This window comes from Notothenia rossii (genome assembly GCF_949606895.1).
Source record: "Notothenia rossii genome assembly, chromosome: 7".
In the NCBI taxonomy this organism is placed as follows: Eukaryota; Metazoa; Chordata; class Actinopteri; order Perciformes; family Nototheniidae; genus Notothenia; species Notothenia rossii.
This window is the reverse complement of record NC_136905.1, coordinates 68,990,070-69,015,150: the sequence shown is the minus strand read 5'-3', so window position 1 is coordinate 69,015,150 and position 25,081 is coordinate 68,990,070. Positions and strand designations below refer to the sequence as shown.

Below are 25,081 nucleotides of genomic sequence, written 5' to 3'. Positions count from 1 at the left end.
ACGTTTTCTTCAGAAAAAAAACATGGATGTCATTTTTTCTGCAGTAAAAGGGTTTGTAAGGAAACACCATAACATGCCTGCCGTTATATTGCTTCTCCGTTGCTAAGAGTAACACAAGAAGAAAGAAAAGTCCCTGACATTTCCCCTGTCACCCGTGGCAACTGCTGAGAGCATGCTTCTCAGTGAAAGGAGAATTCCTCCGGGTGCAGGGCCCGTCGCTCGCCCTTCTCCTGCCCAGATGCTTAGAATAAAAAATCTGTGCCTCAGCAAACATATTGTTATTCCCATATGGGTTTGTTTCAGCATGCAAATGTTGCTTAATAAGTTGTCGTTGTTTAGTATTTGCATAATATTTTCATTTAAAGTAGGCCTCATCGCAATTTAGAACTTGTTATCTTCCGGATCTCTCACCATAGTCTTTCAACAAATGTATAAGAGAAATAGCGGTTGACATTCAATATTACAACCATATCCATGCAAGATCTTTGATCCAATCTCACAATCACTGTCAGCAGATGGATTTTGGCTCAGTTTTAAGTATCACATTTTCATTTATGTTGAGCCCGGTAATACTTGTTGTTCATGTTTTGTCTTCGGAGTAAAGTTTACCCTTGACCTTTGAAATAGTGTTTTACTACAATATATTTTTAACCTTTCAATCTGAACCTTGTAATGAGTTTGTTTTTGTAAACTTGGAAGGAGATCAAAATGTCTCAGGTAAAAAATGCCTTCTTCATTATATCCAGGCAGAAAGTGTTAAGAACAGTTTTATATAACACCGGGAGATGCAGCACATGGCTGCTGCGTAGCTCACTTGCTTACATATCATGGTCATATTTTTGGACTACAAGCTTTCAAAGTAAATCAAAAATTAGACTTCAATAATTGATGGAACTGATTCTCTGTACCTTTAGGATAAGATTGTGTGGGAAGCTAAAGGCGGATATTGGTTATTCCTCCGTGCTATAGAGCTTCGTTTTTGCCTGAAAATGACACATCAATGACTCATTGTTACATTGGTTGACATGTTGCTTCATTACCATGACCACAGGCATAGTTTATTTCAAGTGAACTCCACATGCATGCCACAAATACCTTTTCAAACAATGTGTAATGAGCCTGTATTAAAAAAAAAGCATGTTAGTTGGTGGGAAAGCACTTTCCGTCCTCCATCTGTGTCTACACTACACACGATGCATTCAGGCACAGTATTGAGTGTTGATCAATCAGTGTAGTTACATGCATAGAAAGGAAGAAAATAAACTTAAAGAACTGCGCTTGAGCTTGTGCAGCCTGTGTTGATGACTGCATAGATTAAATTGTATATGTTGCCTTAGTCTCACATGGGAGAGATGACTGAAAAACGTGGGTGAAAGCCCTCCTTTAAAAGTTGAAAGACACCAAATGTGTATTAATCCACTGCTGAGAATAGTCCTAAAGAAATAGTAAACGTTTGTTAAAAACTACGATCCCCAGGCGAACTGTTAAATGACAGATCTCTTGTTAACTGAGCTATGCAGTTGTTAACATTTTCAGTATGAACAAATGGGTTTGATAAACCAGAGGATAGGATATTCAGAGAGTATTGAGACATGGGCATCATTTCTGTCTTATATTGACAATCTGAAATATATATAAATAAACCGAGCCTTATTGTTTTACTGGTTGTTCTTCAAGTTGGAAGTAGCAGACAGCGTATTCTCGCTGTTGTGGTAGATGCTTGGCTGGCTTTGTTGCAGACCCCAGCAGTGATCCGATCAAAACCTCATAAGCCTCAGCCTTTACGCACAGTCACTGTCCACTGTGTGATCTAGGATAAGTGAGGGATTGAGTAATACTCCGCTTCCTTTCTCCTTCCTCCAAAACAAATGTGCACACACACACGACTCTGGACCATCACTTAACAGTTGCCATGACAACATTCAATACCTCTTCATTCCAAAACACATTGCAGACTTTCTAAAAATAATGTGTGTTTGTCTTTTCTCGCAGACACCTCTCAAGACCACGACATGGCTTCAGAGCAAATCCTTGTGCACTACAAGGTAAGACTGCAGAGCTATAGTGGCGTAATTATGAATTACCAAACACTTGTTGTAATTTAATTAATAGCTTGAATTTCGTTGTAATCCAACCATTGGTTGGTGACCTGAGAGGTTGGGGCCAGTCATGAAGCCCAGTGACCGGACAACTGTGGCTCAGGCTGAAGAGAGACATGCAGCATGGAGCCGATACATACAGCAGACTCTCTGCTGGGAGAGCAGAGGCAGATTAAGGCCATGTCAGCCACAGCAGAACAGACAGCCAGCTCATGGATGTGACTTTAACAATGATACACGCAAATTGTATATATGGGATAAATGAGCCCCGTGTATTCGGATAACTCATTACAACAACCCTCCCTTCTTCACTTCTCTCATTACTGCGGTACAGCTTCACCTATAGGACACACGAAAACTAGCAGGAACACACAGACACATCTACAATATGAGGATTTGATTTGTTTTTGGAGGAGAAAAAGCAGTCCACATTGCAAAAACGAAATGTCTCATAAGTTAAATTTTTCACGATTTTGTGAAAATCAGTAAACAATCTTGCTGTGACATTGTGCAGTTGCATGAGTAAGTGGGCTGATGTGCCTGAAGTTGCCCTCGTCTCAGTAGCCAAGGGCGATGAGCCATTCGGCGCTTGGATCTTATGTAACAATATGGGATGGGCTGTCAGTGGGAAGCAAATCAGGCATGGTGTGATTGATTTCAAACGCTGACCATTATGTTGTAAGCATCATCAGTCTGTGACAAACAACCTGAGTGCGAGAGAAACACACACTGAGCTTGTTTAGCAGTAAAATATCCACAAAGATCACTTTATTAAGTCCCACGTAAGCACACAACATGTTTTATTCTTTAAAGTGTAAGATAGAACCCAGTTTACAAAGAGTGCGTGCTTGCATTAACTCAAATACTACTGTGCGTTTTTGGTAGAAGGATAACTAGGTGAAGTCATCGCTGTTCAATAGCAGCTGATAATGATGAGGTAGACAGGGACACAACCATTATGTACAGAGCTGGATGTTAACATGCCAGTTATCAGATGCCTGCTAAACAAGACCTAGTGTCAGGTAAAACAGAAACATGGAGAACAACCTGCACAAATACATCACATACACAGTCAGTTAAATAACATTGCACATGTGGGTTATACATTACAGAGTGAACAGACTAGGCAGGGATAACATATTTCAATAGTTAACTCTGCTTTGATTGCACATTTTCAAGGTGATAACATCTATATTTTCACTAAATGAAACCCAATTAAAAGCAGAACATTTGCCATTTTGGGTTAATTAACTGGAAATCCACACTATGTATTATATTTGTGAGGGTATACTGTATATCACATTTGAAGAAAAATCTATGCTCTTTAACAACACGTAGATTTCAGAATATAAAAATAAACTTTATAGATGTAAACTCAGACTAAAGCGATAATAACCACATATCAGCAGCTTGGATTTACAGTTGTATGTTGTTATTATCTAATATTTGGCGCACTGTTGCTAAGTTACTTGGCATTATGACCATGAATGTCAATAACAGCTGAGGATGATACATACAGTGTTATGGCAGCGATGATAATAATAACACACACATATTACACTCTGTCAGCATTTAGTATCACGATATTATTTGTAATGTGGTAATAAGGAAAAATAATAATCTTCAATAAAGTTTGTCTTTGTTTCATCATCCAAAATAAATATTTACTTCCATGTAGAAGTACTTTTCATATCCTCACCTCTAAAGCGGAGGTGATACTCTGTAGCCACAACAACACAGTTAATAAGCATTACTGAAATAAGCGCCTACGATACAAGAAAACTACTTTATACTAACAATGGCTGGAAAAAGCCAAGGAACAAAAATGTTATAATTATTTTACTCCCAAAGTAAAGAGTAAACATAACAGTCTATAATTTAGAGATTAACAGTCAGCTGAAGCCTATTGAAATGATCACAACCTCTACAGAGGAGAGCCTCACACACCGTGTGGGTGCCTTAACAGTCGTAGATCTCAGAAGAGAGCTATCAGAGGGTAACAGTTCTTGTCAGTTTATCTATTGAATATCATCTTTAATCAATAAATATTACATAACAAAGTCACACACAAAAGTAGGTGTAAAGATGTATAATATCAATAGAAAACACAGCAGTGATTATGATTAAGGTGATAGGATATGCTTATTAAAAATCACATTGCTTTGTCCCAAAACTTTGAGCATGTTTTGTAAAGTATCTCTGTGTTCCAGTTAGATAGAGCTGCCGTGCTGTGACCATCACAGTTTTAGTAGTGTGTGATGCCTAAAAATAATGTCTAGTGTTTCACAATTGTGCAACTGTTTTAAGACACACCACAAAGACCACTACAGCCACTGTTATTTGAGTAGATATATCAAAGCCATTATATACAAAGAGACTCAACAGTTATCCTTGTTGCTGTTTCTCAGTTTGAGGCGCTCTGATTACAGGTCCAGACTTAGAAGAGCCAAACTCCTCGCAGCTGTACAGCAGCATTGTCTGGTAGCTAAACATCCACAGCAAAGAAAAGAAACCCTGCGCTTGGTTGATTCCAATTGTAACCACACCATACATTCGCTACAGTATGCAACCTCACGCAGAGCCAATGTACAGCAGCCAAAGCCACAATGTTGCAAGTTACACAACCTTTTTCCATGGCAACCATGTTGAGTGATTTGACAGCAACTGCTCAGCAGCCCCCCGCTGTGCGCCTCAGTCGGCCTTGTCCTCCCCGTTCTTGGCCCATCCCTGGCTCATGGCTGCTACCACAATGCTGTACAAGTTGAGCCAGGCTTGACGCAGCAGTGCCGTGTAGGCCTGGCCCAGACTGCACTGCAGCATGTAGAGAAGGGACTCACCCACCTCCTGAAAAGGACACACAATTGGGAAAAACAAACAATTTTTTCACAGCTCACTGACATGTGAAATTGCTTTTTTCTTAAAGTTGCGATATGAAATGTTGTTCCTACGGCAAATGACTGTTTGTTGACTCCCACTGCCTGGTGCTTCCTCCCAAGGTTGAGCAGAAAGTCCTCCAAGGAAGGAAGGTCGTCCAGATGGCTGACGGCTGCATCGATCACAAGCATCACCTGCACAGACACATGCAAATACACACACAGAGAAAGTGCTTTAAACCGTAGTACAAACTGTATACTCGTAGTGGTGACTGCGGTGAACGGAGCTCACCTTGGTAACATGTTCCAGAAACTCCGGGCTGGAGAGGCAGTCTTGTGTGGAGCCACAGTTTGTAGTGTAGTGGAAAAGAGTGAGGAGCTCAGGGTCCAGCTCAAACAGTCTGCCACAGACAAATACCACACTATTCTGCAGGTGTATGCACACGGCATGGGATGCAAAACGTCCACACAAACACACAATCCATCTATAAATCATACATCTACAGTTCTCTCCGGATAGTCTGTGTTTTAGTGGCAGCTGTCTCAAAGTAAATTGTGGATTATTGCAGTCTGTCGCCAAGCAACAAGTCAAGCTTCCGGTCCGTGCATGCTGAAAGTGTGCAGCTTCAATCTCTCTCCACAACTGTGTTACATAGACAAATATTTTTTATCACCACAGCTATTAAGTAACAACACAGAAAACAGCAGGATACCTGTGTTATTAGAATGAATGCTAATGAAATAAGGATGACTGCACAGGAAAATTAAGGTTTCTTCACTTACAAGTTACTTTACTGCTTAATTCCAAATGAATGCTGCTGATGTGTGTAAAAGATTACCTGGAAAACATGACGACACCATGAGGAACTTTGTTCTTGCCCAGGCTCTCCCAGCTGCCTCGTATCAGCTCCTTGTCTTTCTCTGACAGCTTCTCCATCCTCCCTCTGGATCAAAACACGAGGCAAGTTCTTCTGGAGGGGAGAAACACAACTCTTCTACAGGACAAGAAGACTCAGTTTGAGGAAAGCCATAACATTTGAGGTAATCCAGAGACGAAACCTCCGCCAACCCACCTGGAAAACAAAGTGAAGCATCATGAGTTTCACAAAGCTGGTATGTCAGTTCCACAGAGGGGGACACAACTGTTGGAGACAGGAGTCCTCGGCTAGAGATGCACACACATACTGTACCTTCTTGAAGTCAGTCTTCTCTCTGAACTTCTTCTGGTGCACCCGGGCTGAGGGGTCTCTCTGTTTGAGTGTGTGTGAGTGTGTTTGTGTGTGCAGACAGCAGCCTTGCCTGACACTCTGGTGCACTTGCTCTCTCTTTCCCCAGCCCCACGGTGCAGTCAGGGAGACAAGTTCTGCCACGCTCTTATCTGTCACACTGGCTGCTATCTCTCTCCCCTTCCCGTTTGCCTCTTGATATTCTCTCTCTCCAGCACTGGGGATATTATTCATGCCACTGAAGGAGAAAAAGAGGGATCTCTCTCTTCTGCTCCAGAGAGGCTGCAATGAGCCACAGCTCCTCCTGCAGGTGAACCGAGGACTGAAGTGTACAGAGACTCTACATGAGGACAACTCTGCAATTTACTAGATAAGGAGTCTTTGCACTGTTCCTTTAAAATTAAGGGAATGCAATTCAACAAGAAGATAAACAACAGAATCATGAGAAAATACAACAGAAGCTTTTCATTCAGTCTGTTTTAAGGCAGTTTTAAAGAGGTTTGAATCCAAACGCACGACTTTGAGAACAAGCTGGGGATCTAAAACGTTTGAATTCACAATAGTTTGAAAACTCTGACAGTCAGAGAAAATAGCGGGACAAGGAAGCACAATAGAAAATACAAGAATGTAAAGGCAGCACAATATCTATTTTATCCTCGCAATGTCAACGTACCCAATAAACACACCGTTAAAGAATACGAAATTGCACACTGATTTTTTTATTTGAAAGAAAGTGTATTTTAAATGTAATCTTTTTTGGGTTTAGTTACATTTTTCATTGATGATAAGTATGAATGTTGGAAAAGTTTTCCATTCATTTTTTTTTTATTCAACAAGCAATACACTTTAATAACTGCTTATTTATCGGAGGTATCATCATTTTCGCGATATTCAACATGTCATTTCCCTCATATTGTGCAGCCCTATCTGGTATTCAAACTACTAGGCTGATGAAGAGGAGGAAAAAGGTGTGCAGATGATGGGAACAGCAGCAACACGGGGTCACTGAAGGGCACATGGGAGGGTAATAAAGCAGAAAAGTAATGTGAGGATCAGAAAGTGTCTGGCATTGTGACAGTGAAGTCCTGTTGAGGCCTATATCATCTGATCTAGGGTGTGTCTTCTCTTAAGCTGCCTACATGGGCAACCCCTGCATTTACAGAATCAAATGTGTGGGAATTTTTATGTCTTACAGCGGCTGCAATAATAAAAGACCTGAACACACCACCTAGGAGAAATTATATTGTAGTAGAGCCACTCCTCCTACCATTTGGTGGCCGAGCATGCAGCCTCTCATTAATCTAAATGAGATGTGTTTGTTGCTTCTCTGAGCTTCCACACACATTGGAGGAACCGCAGTTTGTTTAAATAGATGTCACAGGCGTCTCTCTTGGATATTATCTAACAAGTTGGGAGGGATTGGTTTTGTTTTTAGCTGAGCTCCGGGGGAATCAAAGGTGCACAGCGCAGCGCTCTCCTCAGGGACTACCAGGCAGAGTGTGGGGGGGGGGGGGGGGGGGGGGTAAACTGTGTTCCCATGACAACCTGACAGGATGGAGCCCTTGAAGCTTCGTCATGTGATGTTTGAGATCTGAAGGGATTATTTATTACATCCAGAATTACTATGTGGCAACATTTTGGCTTTAATGCTTTAATTATACAAAATTAATCTTGTGGTTTCAATTAGAGAGGAGTCTGGCACAATTACATGGCACATGTAATTGTATATAATATATTTAAATTAAATATCAATCTAAGTCTTTGATAGTGTTGCCTTGGGACAAATTAGACATTGCCTTCATACGTGACACAGTAGCCTACAGACAGTAACCATATGGTATGGTATGGTCTCCATGACTACGTTTTAATTATAATTATACAGTATACATTTCACAGACATTCCCATGTGGTTTGTCAGTGAAAATTATTCCTAAAAATTCCTAGAAGTCTGCTATCCAAGCACAAGCTGCAGTGGAGGGCAGTGTGCAAATGCATTTGATGTGGGTCTCTGGGCTGGGAGCGGAGCACTGAACTGGTCTTTGTGAAGGCAGGTGCACAGTCAGCGCTGTTTGTTTAGCTACACTGTGGCTGGAGAAACAACTGGGAACTTTACCCCAACCATCCCAGAAAGACCCATGTCAGATGCTAAGTGTCCTTACAGGACCTGACAAATTTAAAGACACATTTATTCAATTGTTTAAAATACAACTTGGAGCCAAAGAGATTACATTTCTCATGGAAAAATTATAATAATTTTTGTATGGCTCTCGGAAGAATCTTTATTTTAGAGTGGGTAAACACAATTTAGTTTCACAGACAAAGTGGGTGTCCCCATTTTGTTTTGATCAGTTTATTCTGGTGACCAAGTGCTCATCATCCTCTCAATTACAGTGTTCATATTCGTAGCATAATTTGTCATAAAATAAAATGCTTTTTAGTCTCAATTTTTGTATCTGCTTGACATATAATGGAGATCATACAGACAAAGTATACTTAAAGCTTATATAATACTAATGTATTATAAACATACACAGTTCTTTTAAACTACTCTACTAACAATCATGATTGTAAAATCTAGATGCTTTTTTTTATTTCATAATTTGCAGTTGCACATCCTAAACTATCAAATGCTCGGTGCCGATAGTTAGCCGTAACATAAATCATTTTTGAGGACAGAGTTGTTTTGTAGCGGAGAGGCCATAAAAAACGCTTTGCCGCCTTGACCTTTTTGATCATGGCATTTCTTCCAGTTTGGACTTCACGCTCTTCTCCTCCACATCTTCAATTTTCTCCCCGACGTCTACATTTTCCTCCCTAAATCAGACATGTTGGGTTAGAAAATGTCTGTATGGTAATTACATTGAACTTTTACTTGGCTTCAGTATGGGTCTTTCTTCACTAAAGACTGCAGGGCAAGTTTAGAAAATTATGTAATGCAATATGACCAAACCACAAGAAGTCCTAGGCTCCCAAGCACTAGTGCTATTCGTGATTTTACCGGAAAAAGTGGTATTACATATTGAATGAACAAAACTTGCTAAAATACTCCCTCTGCATACCTTCTGGGAAGGTCTTCCTCCGTGCTGCAGTTCTCGTCTGAATCCTCCTCAGATATAGATCCTACTTCTCCATTTTCCTCAACAAATTGCTCCTTTAAACCAGCTGTCTTCAGCGTGTTCCTGTATGTCTGCTCTGCGTGAGCCTTTGCGTTTTTCTGTCAGTAAAAGAAACTCAAAGTTATGAGGGGAACATCATTCACAACGCAATGTGATCTTCTCAGTTTATAACTCACCTGTTTGACCTGTTCGAAGAGATAAGGCCGTTCGCTAACTCGTGCCTTCATGTCCCGTAACTCCTTCATGTAGTCTCTCATCCTTTGTTGGTTAGCCTCTCTTCATGAAAGAGAAGATTATAGTTTGAGCTCCTGCGGCAGGCGCGTGTGGTTGTTGTGATGCGAGTTGCAAAGGTTGAACATTTGGAGAACAACGGGCTCACTTAACCAGTACTCACCGATGGTGCTGAAGTTTGTCATTAAACACTTCTTTCAAGCTCTCGTGTGGGTCCAGCAGCTTGGCATGGAGAGTGATAGTCTTCTTCATGGCCTGTGACCTCGTTTGGTGCTTCCTCAACCACTCGGCACTCTCTTCATTCTTGCTATCCCTTATCTCCATTGACTTTCTGTGAAGGTCAGAGGATGGACCTATTTAGTGTGTAGAACCAAGAGGAATACAATTATACAATTCCAAAGAAATATCAAAAATAATCCAACTCACCTGATGGCCATGCAGCGCTTCCTTGCAGCATCTGTGATATATGTGGGGAGTGTGTCTGCAGACAGGGATGTTAAGGCCCCAAGTGACTTGCTTCTGCTGATATTACTTTTTGTAGGTAGCTGTGAAGTAGAAACATTTTCATTTGTTAGCTGAAATAGAAGCCAATATATTAGTTTACCACATATCATCAGTGTGTAGACTGAAGTCAGATGCATTTATGAAGGCCTTGTATAGACATGCCAAATCAGAGAGACTGACAAAGCCTGGCAAAAACAATACATCGTTTGAGAGGGAAATTCTAACCATATCAGTTATAATAAATGTCTTTCTTTTTCCTCTTTACTTCATTATGTTTTTGTTTCATCAATTACTGCATGAACTATCAATACAGTAAATGTCATCAACATTCACAGAACATGGCAAAGATGAATTAGTAACATGTCTTTGAGATGACACAGTTTGGTGCTAATGTCTATGATATTCAAAATAAATAGAGTTGTGTTTTCAGAGTCTCTTTGTTTTGGACTAGGTGATGTTAGTCTACAAATAATGTGACTGAAGTAGCTTTTTTAAGTGCCACACTCAAAACATTGGTAAGTACTATGTGGCAAGTATATATATAGTATTAGTCAAATCAGAGGAATTTGCCCAAAAATGATTGGCATAGCTCATATAAAAAGATCTCTGGTAATTGTATAATTTTGGGCAGAGTGAAAAATTATATGAAAGGATGGCAGGAAGGAACTTTCACTGATCACAAAGTTCCTTCTACCACTTTGGATTAGTGTAAATTACTGTTATTCTTATGAAATTACTGTTATATTTAATTCTGCTCGGAAATGCCCTCATGTGAATCATACACCCAGACACATTTCTAGGAACATGTACTGTATAGGGATGGTCTTGGCGAAATGGGGACGAGTCTAAAAAAGAAAAGCTTGAGTTGAACTTGATAAATTATGAGGTGAAGAAGTAAAAATATAACTGAATATTCCCTCTGTAAAGAGGACCCACTGAACATATTTGAAATAGCTCTCTTGTTCCACAACTGAGGGGACTGGTCTGAACGGGACCAACAAAACAACACATAGCCCCACAAGAACTTAACCAATGCAATACATCTTTAACCATCAAACAAGGACACAGAATAGAGAGTCATATGTGACCAGGTCAAAGTTATTTGTCACATTTTATGACATAAAAACGTCTTTGAGGGACCGCAGGAAGACACAACAAAGTGTTGTACAGTTGGCAAAACGGTTCTCTTGTTCCCATTAGGCTTTTATATAAACGAGCAAGGCTTTAGGTAATGAGTTTGTCATCTAGAACATGTGAAGTTTTAATTTTTTTTAAAAAGGGAAGGGTATGACAAAGTGGTGGGTGGATGTGTCTTGAGCCATGCATCGAACAGAGAAATGTAAAACTAAAATGTTTAGCCATCTGGGCCTGGTGCGTTGGAGTCCTTGATGTCTTCTTATGTAATTCCTCGAGAGATACTGGCCCTTAAAGACATTTATGTAATATTTTTTGCAAAAGTTATTAATTAGTCTCAGACCTACCTCCCATAGATTGACAGGGGATTATTGAAATGTGGATAAAAACTTCAAAGCAAAAGATTAAAAACAATAGAGACTGAAAAAGATAAGCCCATATTCTTAACCGAAACAAGTTAAAATAGGCAAATAAAACAATTGTAACATATTCTTAAAATGGTGTCTGTGGTATATGATGTGTTTTACCTGTGATTTTTCAGGGCTGGTCCTACTTTGCCTTGCAGGGAGAGCTGATGTCCTCAGAAAGAAGGGCTGACATTTTAGCATATCTTTACTCTGAGATTTTCTCAGCCCTTCTGTCTGCAAGGCTTTGTGCAGCCTGCTGAAGTCAGGGACACGCTGGAGGATTTTTGGCTGGAAGCTGGGTCTCTCATCCAGAAAACCCAACTTTTCTTTCCTGTTGCGCTCAGCGGTGCGGAGTTTGGGGCTGCCTGACACGGTACGATTCTCATGTGGCACTGCCGTCTGAGTGGGGACTTGTCTGCCAAGCTCCTGGTCTGCACGGAATTACAGTGAGGTGATGCAGAAGAGTAAGTCATGTCACTCAACAGTATAGTAATAATAATAATAATAATAATAATAATACATGGTATTTTTATAGCACTTTTCGTAATGCTCAAAGACGCTTAGTGTATCAGATATACTGTATGCATCCAATATAACATTATATAAACAACATAAACAATTATTCTCTTAATAATAAATGTCATAACTTTGCTTTTGTTTTGTAAAGGCTACAGAGAAGCCAACATTGGTACATTTTGGTTTAAATATTAATAGGGCTGACTGTGACCATGAATTAAGAAGTGAAATGGTAAAGCAGTGTTTCCCCTAGGATGGAGTCATAGCAGCGGTGCTAAGGCACGCGGGCTAGTAAGTTGTGAGCGCGGAGCGCGTGGAATTTTTTTGTGTGTGCGAAGTGCGCCCCGCCAATATGTTTCTATGTCTCTGACAGCACAAGAAAGGCTCTTGATGCTCTACAAGTGTATTTTGCTAAATCACCTTTATTGAACATACAGTAACACAAATACTACACATCCACATAACAAACAATCAAAATAAAATGTATGCAATTTAATTATTTAACCTGCTTTATTTGGGGGTGGACCTCACATCCTCTAGGGGGGTCCGGAGGCATGCACCCCCGGGAAGTTAAGTGCATCAATCTGGTGCACTTTGAGCACAAAATGAATTTATGGATACAGCTCTCAACACTCATATGAAAGGGAGCTGTATACTTTTCAATAATCCAAACATCTTTAGAATATAATCACAACCAACAACAAATCATTTAAAGTTGTTTATTCTTATCTTATGTTACCTAGTTAGTGTTCTTTCTTTTTCTTTATGCATATTACTAATCACTCCCCTTTTAAACAGTTTTTTTACTGTCCTATACGCATTGGAAGGATTTCTTACTTTATTTTTTTCAACTATATTAAATAGTTAAAGCTCTCTCTAGCTCTCTCTCTCTCTCTCTGTGTCGCTCGCTCACAGAGGCTGTGTGGCCATGGATTATTATTTTAATGTACTTTTTTTTTGGTACCTGTGGCGCCCCGTAGCAGCGGCGCGCATACATACAGTATATATAGGGGAAACACTGGGTAAAGACACATTTTCAGCAACTTCTTTGATACAAATTTAGATCAAATTCAATTTATCTATGAATTCATGAACAAAACAAGTAAAACAACATGTGTTTGAATGTTGTCTAATGCTTATAAAAAGGCTTAGTTTCTACAGGGCATATGCTACTGTATACTATGAATTTTGATGAATCAAGGAAGACCCACCTTTCAGGCATGAATCAGATGGGTCTTTGACCTCTTTGTGAGGAGGTTTCCTTACAGCAGCAGCCTTGGTTTTCTGATCTTCTGTGTTTTGGTTTATCAACGTTATTAGCTTCTCCATTTTCTCCTTTTGTTTCTCCTGGAAGCTGAAAGGTCTTTGACTAGAGAGCCAGAAGTCCCTCCTGTGCTCAAGGCCCTGCTTCCTCTCCTTCTCCTTCAGCTCCATCATCTCCTGATAGAGCGGCTCGATGACGTGGCTGGGCACTGGGCGAGCGCAGAACTTCCTCTGACACTCAGCCATGGCCTCATCTTCTCTCATCTCTTGTGTTGTTTTAGATACAGCAAACCGTTCACACTGTGTCCGAGCAGGAGCCAGCCTGGAAGCCCTGACTGAACCGCTCTTCCAGTTTGAAGAAAGACAGGCTGGAGAAAATGACTTCTCTGATTGCCTAAGATGGTTCAATGTCTCTTTGCCTGAGGTCAGGGCAGAGGTAGAGGAAGATTTCCTCATTCCCAAATGTCTGAAAAAGGTATTTGAGAAAATAAATGTATTAAAAGGATGACTAAATATAAAATACATTTAGGAAACCTACTTGGCCTGATGCTTGATTTCATTTCTTGACTCTGGGTCCACATCTGTTGACAGCAGAGAGTTCTGATGAATCCTCCTCTCAAGCTCCTCTTTCTGTCTCCTTTGTGTCTCCTGCAGCTGCTGCCTGAGGGTCTCACTCAGGGTCTTCAGATGCTGCTTGAGCATTAACTCTGATCTGAGTCCATCTTCCAGCAAGGTCTCCAACTTTGGCATATTTCTGAGAGCTGTGACATGAAAATAAGGAGTCGTTTACTTCTGTTAACTAATCATTGTTCTGTTTGAGTTAGGGTTTAAATGCGTAGTCCATTGATCTATTTGTCTAAACAAAATCCCAACAAAAAGTTGAACACACATTAACATTACTCACTCAGTTATCATTTTTCAATTATTTGATCTCTGGGCATTTTCTTATATTGAACAGTTGAACTGTATTTTAAATAAGAGCAGAAATTGAACAGAAAGATTTTTTTTTTTTTTTAAAGGACTTAAGATAATTTAAGTAATATTCTTGTGCAATAACAAAAACAGTCCTTGGTTTCAGCTTCTTAAATGTGAATATATTTGGGTCCTAGATATAAGTGTTTATTGGTTTTTCTGGGATGTTGTAATTGGCATTTTCAATATTTCCTCACAATGTTCAACATAACATATTAAATGTATCTAATACATTTTTCGAAACGGTTAAATTAAGTTAATTATTATAGCAAAATCTTTATTTTTTACAACTATTTTTTAACAACTCACATGAGACCTGCTGACAACTCCACCTACAGTGTGGTAATGGGTTACCGTGGTAACCAGATCGTTGCGTTCTCAACCTAGGTCTGGCAGTAATATAATATAAAGTCGATTTAGTAGCTTTCCCTGAGTTACGTTACTAAACGTATTTACTAAAACACTTATATGCTAAGCTTCGTTCTATTTATAAAAATATTGTTAAATAAATACAAGTAATAATCATATGCCAACCTGCTAAAAGACGAGTTTTAGGAAGTGTTTCTCGGCGTATTCTTCCGAACGTAACTTTGAGCAAGCTAACGTCTACGTTATATATCCGCTAAAAACACTCACTGGAGCTTATTCGCTAAGCTAAAGAGGACTGTTGTTGAAATAAAGAGTAAAACAAGAGTTAACTACACCTGAGAGAAAACAAGTATCTTCTCCAACACACTCTCCTCAGTTTTGGTAGCATGAGCACTGTTTGTGGACAGAAGCAGAAACGACGGCGGCCGCGATAGTCATACGTCTACGTGACAGACGTCTTCTGTGATTGGACACAAAACCCAGAAGTGCTTCTACTGTCCATGTCAACAAAAACATGGCTGGGTTACAGAAGAAGGGACACAGCTGCTTTTATTAGGACAAATTCCAGGGGGAAACATCCGTCCGATTTTCATATGAAAGTATCCAGACTTCAAAGTTTTCCTCCGGTTTTTTGCGGGGCTTGTTCCATGTGAAGACAGAGTAAAGACAGAATCATGCACAAGCTCTCAAGGGCAACGTTGTGCCTAAACGGACTTGGTCGGTGTTTAATTGCAGAAAAGTATGTATCTGCTATAAAAATCACCAGCAGAGGATTTGTGTGTGCAGAACATAGGAACGAGGCTGGCAAAAATGAGGTTTATGATGTTATTATTTCCGGGGGAGGAATGGTTGGATCTGCAATGGCATGTTCCTTGGGTGAGTGACATATTTGTTCATGCAAACCTGCACTAGATACGATAAACCCATAGAAACGTTTGTGTATTAGTCTTAAAGCTACTAAATACTAACTCAATTATGCAAAAGGGGAATAAACAGTCTTCTACAATGTGTTTTACACTCGCAACCTAAATATATGTTATTCTTACTGTATCAACACTGCTGAGATCTAAACACTGTATCAACGCTGCTGAGATCCATTTATGTGCTTCCAATTGTATACATGTTTTTTGCCAGGCATGGATCCCAACTTGGAGGGTAAGAAGATTCTTCTCCTTGAAGCTGGAAACAAGAAAGTGATGGACAAGGTCCCAGACACCTACAGCACCAGAGTCAGCTCAATCAGTCCAGGCTCCGCCTCCCTCCTCACGGGTAAAGTATATACTTAAACAACCTGGCACAAACAAAAATGAACATGTCTTATACTATTTTTGGATTATGTTCTTTTTTAAAGGCGTTGTACTTTTGAAAAGACAAATTCATCACAGACAGAAAATACATCTAAAAGTTATTTATTTTGGGATTACCTCCCTTCCTGTGAGAAGTTAAATGGCTCCCACAGCGTAATCATGGTATCAGACACTGTCCAGTCACCCAAGCTTAGCAGGGATCATACGTGACCGGACTTGTTCCTCCCTGGGCTTGATGGATTTGTCTGTGAAACTTTTTCTAAGTCTTAAATTTGCCACAGTGGATCTAGAATCCATAGAAATAGCTAAACATTACCCATAGACGGTGCATCTAGTTATTAACCATATTATAGTTAAAAAGTACGGGGCAGATTCATTTTGTAATTTTCCGCAGTGTTTAGATCAATTAGATTATTTCCTCTGCTACCCCAAAAACAAACAAATACAGATTTATAATAATAATAATAATAATATTACTTTGGGTAAATTAATTTGATTGTTTGAAACATGAGTTCATCCACATTTATCATGCTTGATGTCTTAATTGTTTAAGGTTAGTTTATGTTTATTGTAAATCACAGGGTTGCACAATGAAATGCAGTTATAGTCCCTTCATGCTAAATAACAAAAACAAAAAAAATAGCATGAAACAAAGCAAAAATAACGACCATACATTGTCATGTATTACGCTGCACCATTGTATTTTTATAACAGATAATATATGCACAGGTGCCAATGAGAAACAGACACACTTGAGCTTTGCTCTACATCTCAAATAACCTCCTTGACCCCGTTCAACCCGTTTATCTGATCAAAAATGTTGCCAGTTAAATGTCAAGAGAGAATTTGATAAGAATGCAGTGGTGTGTGGTCATCAAGTTATTGTAAATGTTGTGCTTTGCTGTGACCTCGATGCCTCCCAATGGCGCCTGTGCAAAAATTAAAAGGCAACAACTTGTAGCAGTAACTTAAAACAATGATTTACATTCTTATTCTATTATATTTGAGGTAATTCCATAAGATATTGCCCTGAACAGAGTCTTTTTTAAATGGATTGGCTTTGAGTCATATGCACTTGACTTCCACTGAGATATGTTACATTCATCCAGATCATCATTTTGATTGATTACAATTATTTGAAATATATACTACTTTAGGTATACATTGTTGCTTTCAATTGGTGTTGTAATTATTCTGAAATGTGTTTCTGCACACACACAGGTATTGGAGCATGGGATCACATCACACAGATGAGGTGCAAACCCTATAAAAAGATGCAGGTATGTTGAAATATTGCATCACAATGTTTTAGTAACTCACATTTATGTGGTGAAAAGTTCAGAGAAAACAAACAAAAATAACTAAAGCCAACTTCAATATGGAGCATCTTCCAGAAACCTCCTTTTACACAATTTGAGTTCTTCTTCGCTTGTCTTCCAGACTTTCTGTATTTCTGTCAACCATCAATCACAGCACCATACAATTTGTGGGGAGAAAAATCTGTGACACTCGGCTTCTACTCATTCATCTAGCTTAATGAACAAGCAACACAATACTGTATCATATAATCATGTGTATGGTATGTAATTGTTCACATAAAAATGTCTGGAAGCAGAGGTTTCATGTAACATGCGTTTTGTTCATAACTTCATGCAATTTCTGCCTTAGTTTTGAGCAGCTTGGCAGGATCTGTGGCAAGAGCAATGCCAAAGAACACAAAGTATATTTATAAAAAAATCAAAAAGAACATTTCCTCCCATATTCAAAGTACTGGAGTTTGACCGTGCAAGTTTTATTTATTAAAGCCATGTTTTCAATGAAGGATAAATCATTGTAACATTCCCAAATTGGTAGTCACTCCCCACATCTTATAATTACGAAGATTCATGTGAACAACGGGAAGGAGATGAAAGATTGGGAGAGCGGTTGTTTGCTGCAAAGTGAACCCGCTTTACGGCTCTGGGTGCAGGCTCAGTCGCTCTTGTAAGATGTGGTAGGTGTGAACCGAACACCCGACCGCAGGGTTTCTCTCTGGGCCTAAGATGTCATCATGCAGTGCCTTACAGTGATTATGGTAGTATACCTCTCCCATTATACCTTCACTCTGCTACCACTGCTTTGGCTTGTTTGCCGATTGAATCTCAGTCATATACATTTCACTGGAAAGTATGTACTGCACATCAGCTCCAAATAACATTCTTTCCATGCAGTAAAATGCTCATCCACGTTAAATGTCCAGTAAGTATTGAGGGTTTAGATTGGAAACACAAGGAAAACACAGTTTTCTTCCATTCAAGCATCATTTTGGCTACTTTATTCTCTTTAAAGTTGCGAGTAGGTTTATTCTTTGAATCGTGAAGTATGTAGTAACGCATTCTCACCCCAAAGCTGCATCATTTCACCCAGCACTAAACAAAACCAAAACATTTTTGGGCTGGTCTCCGTAAATCTTTCTTTCTAACCACTTATCACAAGTTGCAAACCCACTGCCATTAGTGGTTTTCTGTAGGGTATGTCCCCCCTACTTTATGGCAAGTTGGAAAAAAGCAGTGCAGCAGCATATTACTGCAAAATGAAGGGTTTTGTCACCATAGTTACAACCCAGGAGAGGATTAACCTTGTACAAACACTTTTCACCCCCACATGTTTCAGTCAAACAGTACTTTCAGGGTTGGAATTAGAGTAACCTAAAACTATATCTCATTCTGCCACTTTCGGTTGCGGATAAATATTGACTCCCTCTTTATGTTCACAAACACGCATTGGTTATTTATGTTTCCAAGAAAATGTTTTTTAAAAATCCACATCACAAAATGTCCTTTAGTCTTCTACCTCAGAGAGCTCCATTAAGCTGAAGGCAGCCGAGCAACCGGAGGGTGTTGGTGACCCTCATGGCTCTGGGTTGATGTCTGTAGGCTGTGCCAACCTTAGACAGCATCTAACAACTTTGATGTGTTCAGCTCAATGAAGCTGCAATTCTCTGCCCAGCTATAGCATTATAGCATTTAAGGATAGAGTTGTAGACCACAGGCATAATGAGTCTCTCATTTAGGTTTGGGACTCCTGCTCAGATGCCCTGATCACATTCGATAAGGACAACCTGGAGGACGAGATGGCATACATCGTGGAGAACGACATCGCTGTGGCTGCTTTAACTAAACAGCTGGACAGCCTTTCTGGTAAGCACAGCAGTTATGATTAAAACATGAAGCCCCACACAGTAAGCAGCAGTGCTCTGTACGACCTTTTGATTCCTGTTCCTTCTGCCTAATGGCTGCTGAGTCTGGCAGCTAATGCAGCCACATTTATTCCATCCTTCTCCCAGGTTTGTTTATTTGTACTCTCTCCTGGTGACTGTTTTTAAAGACGAGTTAAGCCCATGGAGCCGTTAATGTTTTTCCTGCAATTTCAATCAAACCCTCACATTTTGGGAACTGCCGGGCCCCGTCACCCTCTGAGGACACGTGAAGTGGTCCAGTGATCTATTTAAAGTTGCCATGTGCTCCCAAACTTCACCACCTCTTAAGACACCAAAGCCCTGACAGTGTATGGTGCTGTAATGCTGTTGACATTAGACCAACTTTTGTGAGGTTCGCAAATAAAACTTTGCTCTGCTACGTGCTTGACAGTATGTGACATATTTATAAAACAGTTTTCAACATTTTGCACCAAACAACGGATGTGTGGTTATGGCACGTTTTTGCCTCATGTGCCTTCCACTTTGCCTGCTTCTCTCTCTCCTCCCATTTTAGCCGTGGTGTTGTTACACTCAAGATGCAGTACATGAAAAGTGTGCACCACGACAGCTGGTTTCAATGCAACCCTGCTCTCCATCCCCTGGAAACCCACACTTGACATTAGCGCTCAGAAACCAGTAGCAGATCTGTGCATGGGTCCCACTCCAAGTCAGCACCAGGCAGCGTAGCTCGGGATCCTTTCATGTTTGGGTTGACCTGCTGCTGATATTTTAGGAAGAGTGCAAAATCCAAAAAGCAGGCAGCATGTGCAAAGTGTGGCGTGGTGTTTTTGTAGATAAACACTATTAGTTAGGGCAATGTGGCAGGCCAAGACCATTAGGGAGATTGTCAAATGTCAACTTTTGCAGCTACTGTGTGCCAGGGAGAAAAACCAATGACATTTTATGAAGTGATTTATAGATCTCCCACTGCTTTGGCTGCAGAAAAAAAGCATCCTCTCATTTTGGACATAGAAAGTAATAAAGCACTGATTTAGTGTGATGCTACAAACACACAACTGAAGATTGATCCTCTTGTTGTGAGAGCCACACCAGTTGCCATTTTTTTTTTAAGAACCACTGCTTTGTTTTTCTCTTCTGTCGCCTTTGTAGTCACCACGTTTATGTCCTTGTTGTTTGTCAGATAACGTGCGAGTTCAGTACAGGTCCAAGGTGGTGAAGTACGCATGGCCGATGCCCCACCAGGCAGCTGACTCTATCCCATGGGTCAAGGTCACGTTGGCCAGCGGAGAGACGGTTCAGACCAAGCTGTTGGTTAGTTTAATCCCATCAACACAAACTATAAGTCTGCATTTCTTTAAGCGATTTTTTTTTTTTTTACTTTTGCTCATCTGTTTTCAGATCGGTGCAGACGGACCAAACTCAATGGTGCGCCAGGCCCTGGGGATACCCACAGTCAAGTGGAATTATGACCAATCAGCTGTGGTCGCTGTGCTGAATCTATCAGAGGTGAGCATCACATTCAACACATACTCCCCACAATTTATATCCATAAAAGATACACTCTTAAGCAATAACTGTTACTGAGTGAATTTACTGTTAAGTGTTTTTATTATGATAGTAATTTTAATGTCAAATCCATCCAGAAGTACCCTTTGTAATATCTTGTGCAAGATATGTAATTAGAAATGTGTGCCATACAATGCAATGCCACAATACTTCAGTATGATATTTAATTAAATCTGATTTATGTGTTGTACAGCCCACAGAGAACAATGTCGCATGGCAGCGGTTCCTCCCAACTGGACCCATTGCAATGTTACCGGTAATATATCTGCATTATTTACTGCAGTATTTTTTTCTACTCAAAGTCTCCTTGGGTCTCATAAGTATTTGATAACTCTTCACTGACCCCTCTCTGTGCCCTGCAGCTGTCGGACACAGAGAGCTCTCTGGTGTGGTCGACCAGCCATCGCCTCGCAGAGGAGCTGCTGGAGCTGGATGAGGAGAGCTTTGTCGACGCTATCAACTCTGCCTTTGTGAGTCATGCCTTGTTACCATTACACTGCTGATGTTGTGTTCATAGACAGTCTAGAAGATATTGCAACATCTGTATTTGTGCTACATGTGGCAGGGATTCTCCATAGACCCACTTAAGTGTTGAGCTGTTTTTCTGTGACTCATACAAACAATGCAGTCATTGTTTGGCCCAAAAGTTATACAATACTAATATTTCACTAGGAGAATGGCATACCTATCCATTTTTCTTGTGTTTGGAGAAACTCCTTTTTCCCAAGCTGGCTATTTTTACTGGGCCTGCTGATGGACGGGGTCACCACGGTTGAGTCACGTTCGGTTTCAGGCCTGGTTTGCTAATTAAACCTGTGGTTTCCCAGTGTCGACCATTACTGCATGGAATGTTTTTCAAACAGAGCTAATTCAACTGCATAGCCAGGCCGGCATCTTCTTTTAATCAGCCCAGCTCTCAAAGCCCTGCCAAACCAGTTAGTTAGGGAGGGGAAAAAGAGCACTTTCGCTGGCCTGGAGTTCAGCTTTAGTCCTATGTCAGCTAATTTATTTGACCACTCAAAGGGATAATGTCTGTTTTGTCTCTCTTCTGGTCGTTATTCATTCTGTGTGAATATGTCTCTGTCTGTTTGTGCAGTGGAGTAATGAGAACCAGTCGGAGCTGATTGAGACGGCCGGCTCTCTGTTCCGCAGCGCCCTGTCTGTCTTAATGCCGTCCGCAGGTTCACCTCGACAGCTTCCCCCCAGTGTGGCAGGGATCAGCCCGAAGTCCAGGGTCATGTTTCCTCTGGGCATGGGTCATGCCTCAGAGTACATCAGGCACCGCGTAGCTCTCATTGGGTAAGATTAGCCATAAGGAAAATAATGTTCTGTACATCTTGTAAGTCAAATACTGTTAAAAAAAAGTCCTGAATATCAGATTTATATGAGTATGCATAGGAGTTGTTCATTGTTTTCTCTTCTATACTATTGTAATTTAATAAATGTACTTTACTTTAGTCTTTTTAGTTTTCTGTTACTTTAAACTTATACTTTCAATGCAAATAATCTTAGTTAATTACCACAAAATATACCCCACATTCTAAATGATGATGTTTAATAATGGATTCAGCTACCAGGCAGTATATAAAGTTGTTTTAATTAGCTCCACGTAACTAGCCGCAACATTAGTGATGCTAACATATCAATTCATCAATAATTATAATCCAGTGATATAATTATATTATTCTGAATGGGCCACTCTGCGTAATGAGTACTTTTACTTTGCTATTTCTAAGTATATTTTGATACAGAAGTGCATATTTGTACTTAAAGCTCCCATGTCATGGCCATTTCTACTGATCATAATTCCAATGTTGAGGTTTTCTAAAATAGATGTATATTGTGCAATTTTCCAAACTCTCATTGGTGTCTCATACAGCATTTCTGTAAAGTATGTGTATTCACTCTCTGTCCAAACGGCTTGTTCGAGCTCCTGCCCCCCCTCCCTGTGAGCCCAGTGTGCTCTGATTGGTAGAGAAGCTGACAGGCTCGTTGCTGCTCGCACACACACAGACACACACACACTGCTGCAGGAGCATACAGGCTTGGCGATACAGCTAGAACAAGCAAAACTCATCCTGAGCACACACAAACACTCACAGCCGAAGTAAAAACAATAAGTGTGGCTTGATAATGAGTAAGAAAAAGGTTTATAACGCTGTGAGCATGGGTCTGCAAAGAGCATTTCTCCGTGATCCCAACTTAGTAGCCCGAAAAACGTTTACCCATTTAAACAGTCGTGGTAGAGACCTTGTTTGTTTTAAACATCATAAATACACAAACAACAATGAATACTTTCAGGTTGTGTACCCGAATCTCCCGCTGGTCCAAACAAAGTAGGGACAGCATCGTTCTTCAGTGCCCTACGCTGTACATATCCGGCATGAATCGCTGAAAGGTTTGGGAAGCTTTGTTTCGTGAATGGCTGGCAGCGGGTGCGGCCATAGCTTTGGGCGTGGCTACTGGGTATCCCTACGTAGCGATATCCAGGAAGAAAATGAGAAATCTCCAACGAGGCGTGTTAGAGTTTTACTCCCTACAGGGTGTACTTTGAGGGTTTTTGACTCTGCAGACCGTTTACATGCATAAAAACCTTCATAACACACAAGGGGACGGGTAATAACCGGAAAAGCATGACATGGGACCTTTAAGCAACAGTATATTTTCCTTGTAGTATTTTTACATTGTGGTTTGGCTACTTTTTTTTAAAGTAAGAGATATGATCTGTTCTCCATCACTGGTTTTTCTCCCCGGGTTGAGGAATGACACGTTTTGGCGCCGCGCATAAAATAGCCCTCTGTGAGCGGAATGCATATGAGGGATATGTTTGTCTTTGCAGGGATGCTGCCCATCGTGTCCATCCTCTGGCGGGTCAGGGAGCCAACCTAGGCTTTGGGGATGTGGCTTGCCTCACAAAGATCCTGAGCCAGGCAGCCTTTGACGGGAAGGACTTGGGTCAGTGAGAACTCTAAACAGACACAAGCGCTGCAAACCATAGTGGTTTCCCCTAAACTCTTTTCCATAGCCCCAACTCAAATGCATGCTGTTGATCCAAATTATAAAAAGCAACAGCTTTTCCGGCAACATTTTTATTTGATGTTTTTTTTGTCTCTTCATTCTGCCAAGAACTCTATATAAGTTGGGTTTAGAAAAAAAATGAAATGCTGTTATGAGAAATGTAGTTTTTTCCTTCCACTGTTCCTTTCCCTGAAGTCAAAGCAGCACCAGTGTTTTGACTTAATGCAGAAAACATATGAAAGACAGACACAAGCTTACACTGTGTCTTCATATTCTCTTTGTTTGTTTGTGCAGGAGCAATACAGCACCTGTTAGAATATGAAACTGAACGCCAGCGGAAAAATCTTCCCATGATGGCCGCCATCGACCTGATGAAGCGCCTTTACTCCACTAACGCCGCTCCCGTGGTTCTCCTACGCACCTTTGGTCTGCAGGCCACCAACATGATCCCAACGCTAAAAGTAAGCTCCTCTCTTCCAGCTTCTAAATCCAAACATATGTTCCCACACATTCCAGTGGACCTGGCCATCTCACAGATAATATAAACCACCTGAACTCCGCCTCCAACCTGACCCCACCCTCCACCCTCTTTTTCTGATTACACGGAGCTTCACTTTAAAGCTAAAAGCTTACTAGCGGTGTCTATAATTTCCAGGGTTCAGAACCTACTACTATGGCATCTAAGTTTAGCCCCAAATTTAGTGTTACCAAAAGCGTGTGGGTGGGGTGCTGGGCTGGCCCTCGGGCAGCGGACAGCGGTGTTGGCTTGTGTTTTCACACCCCTTTTATTACCGACCACTCATGTGAAATGACTTTATTCCCTACTAAGTGATTCAGACCAACACAACTGTAACCGGTTGTAAAGGCAGTTCACCATGGTGGCACAAAAGTTAAACGTAACTTTTTTCCATATTAAATGTTGAGAGTTTGCTGGTTTACAGGTCTTGTTAAGAGGCCAGCAGTGCCACGCACTTGTTACAGGCTTTTTGTACATGTGACTCAAAGGTTAAGGAGTTTCTGAGGACATGTCTTTTTTTCCTCCACAGGAGCAGATCATGTCATTTGCAAACAAGTGATGCATTCGTTTTCAGTGGATCTTTAAAGATTGTAAGTTTCAGAGGCTGTAAAATGTGTGAATGTAGAAACAATTAAATACTAAGATATATTTTAACCGTTGTGATTGTCTTCTTTCTTGTCTTTGCTTTGGTGCAAAATTAACCCACATCTACAACACTGCATTGTAGCTGGTCTGAGCACATCGAAATATGTCAATGCTAGTTT

At 40.5% G+C, this 25,081-nt stretch overlaps 3 protein-coding genes across 9 annotated transcripts; 1 reads left to right on the top strand and 2 right to left on the bottom strand.

Annotated features, from left to right (window-relative positions):
- Positions 1-2,848: 2,848 nt before the first annotated feature.
- ngb (neuroglobin) lies at positions 2,849-6,301 on the bottom strand. Of its 3 annotated transcripts, none has more exons than XM_079691965.1 (5): positions 6,163-6,301; positions 5,812-6,045; positions 5,265-5,373; positions 5,048-5,167; positions 2,849-4,943 (listed from the first exon to the last, which is right to left on the bottom strand). In XM_079691965.1, the coding sequence occupies exons 2-5, from the start codon at positions 5,907-5,909 to the stop codon at positions 4,791-4,793; spliced, it is 480 nt and encodes a 159-aa protein (XP_079548091.1). In that variant the 5' UTR covers positions 5,910-6,045; positions 6,163-6,301; the 3' UTR covers positions 2,849-4,790. The 3 variants fall into 3 exon arrangements, with proteins under 3 accessions (XP_079548091.1, XP_079548092.1, XP_079548090.1); XM_079691966.1 differs by having other exon boundaries at positions 5,812-5,967; positions 6,163-6,296; XM_079691964.1 differs by having other exon boundaries at positions 5,812-6,298.
- Positions 5,473-15,126, bottom strand: fam161b (FAM161 centrosomal protein B). Of its 4 annotated transcripts, none has more exons than XM_079691960.1 (9): positions 14,876-15,092; positions 13,908-14,130; positions 13,318-13,835; positions 11,711-12,021; positions 9,972-10,090; positions 9,709-9,876; positions 9,491-9,590; positions 9,258-9,412; positions 5,473-5,943 (listed from the first exon to the last, which is right to left on the bottom strand). In XM_079691960.1, exons 2-9 carry the CDS (start codon positions 14,117-14,119, stop codon positions 5,922-5,924), a joined length of 1,605 nt encoding a protein of 534 aa, XP_079548086.1. In that variant the 5' UTR covers positions 14,120-14,130; positions 14,876-15,092; the 3' UTR covers positions 5,473-5,921. The 4 variants fall into 4 exon arrangements, with proteins under 4 accessions (XP_079548086.1, XP_079548085.1, XP_079548084.1 ...); XM_079691959.1 differs by lacking the exon at positions 5,473-5,943 and adding an exon at positions 6,448-9,012 and having other exon boundaries at positions 15,046-15,126; XM_079691958.1 differs by lacking the exon at positions 5,473-5,943 and adding an exon at positions 6,448-9,012 and having other exon boundaries at positions 14,876-15,090.
- Positions 15,127-15,216: 90 nt separating this feature from the next.
- coq6 (coenzyme Q6 monooxygenase) lies at positions 15,217-24,971 on the top strand. Of its 2 annotated transcripts, none has more exons than XM_079691963.1 (12): positions 15,217-15,449; positions 15,845-15,979; positions 17,239-17,297; positions 19,070-19,196; positions 20,397-20,527; positions 20,615-20,722; positions 20,976-21,038; positions 21,145-21,252; positions 21,879-22,081; positions 23,622-23,737; positions 24,095-24,261; positions 24,847-24,971. In XM_079691963.1, the coding sequence occupies exons 2-12, from the start codon at positions 15,847-15,849 to the stop codon at positions 24,874-24,876; spliced, it is 1,245 nt and encodes a 414-aa protein (XP_079548089.1). In that variant the 5' UTR covers positions 15,217-15,449; positions 15,845-15,846; the 3' UTR covers positions 24,877-24,971. The 2 variants fall into 2 exon arrangements, with proteins under 2 accessions (XP_079548089.1, XP_079548088.1); XM_079691962.1 differs by having other exon boundaries at positions 15,218-15,586.
- Positions 24,972-25,081: the final 110 nt, after the last annotated feature.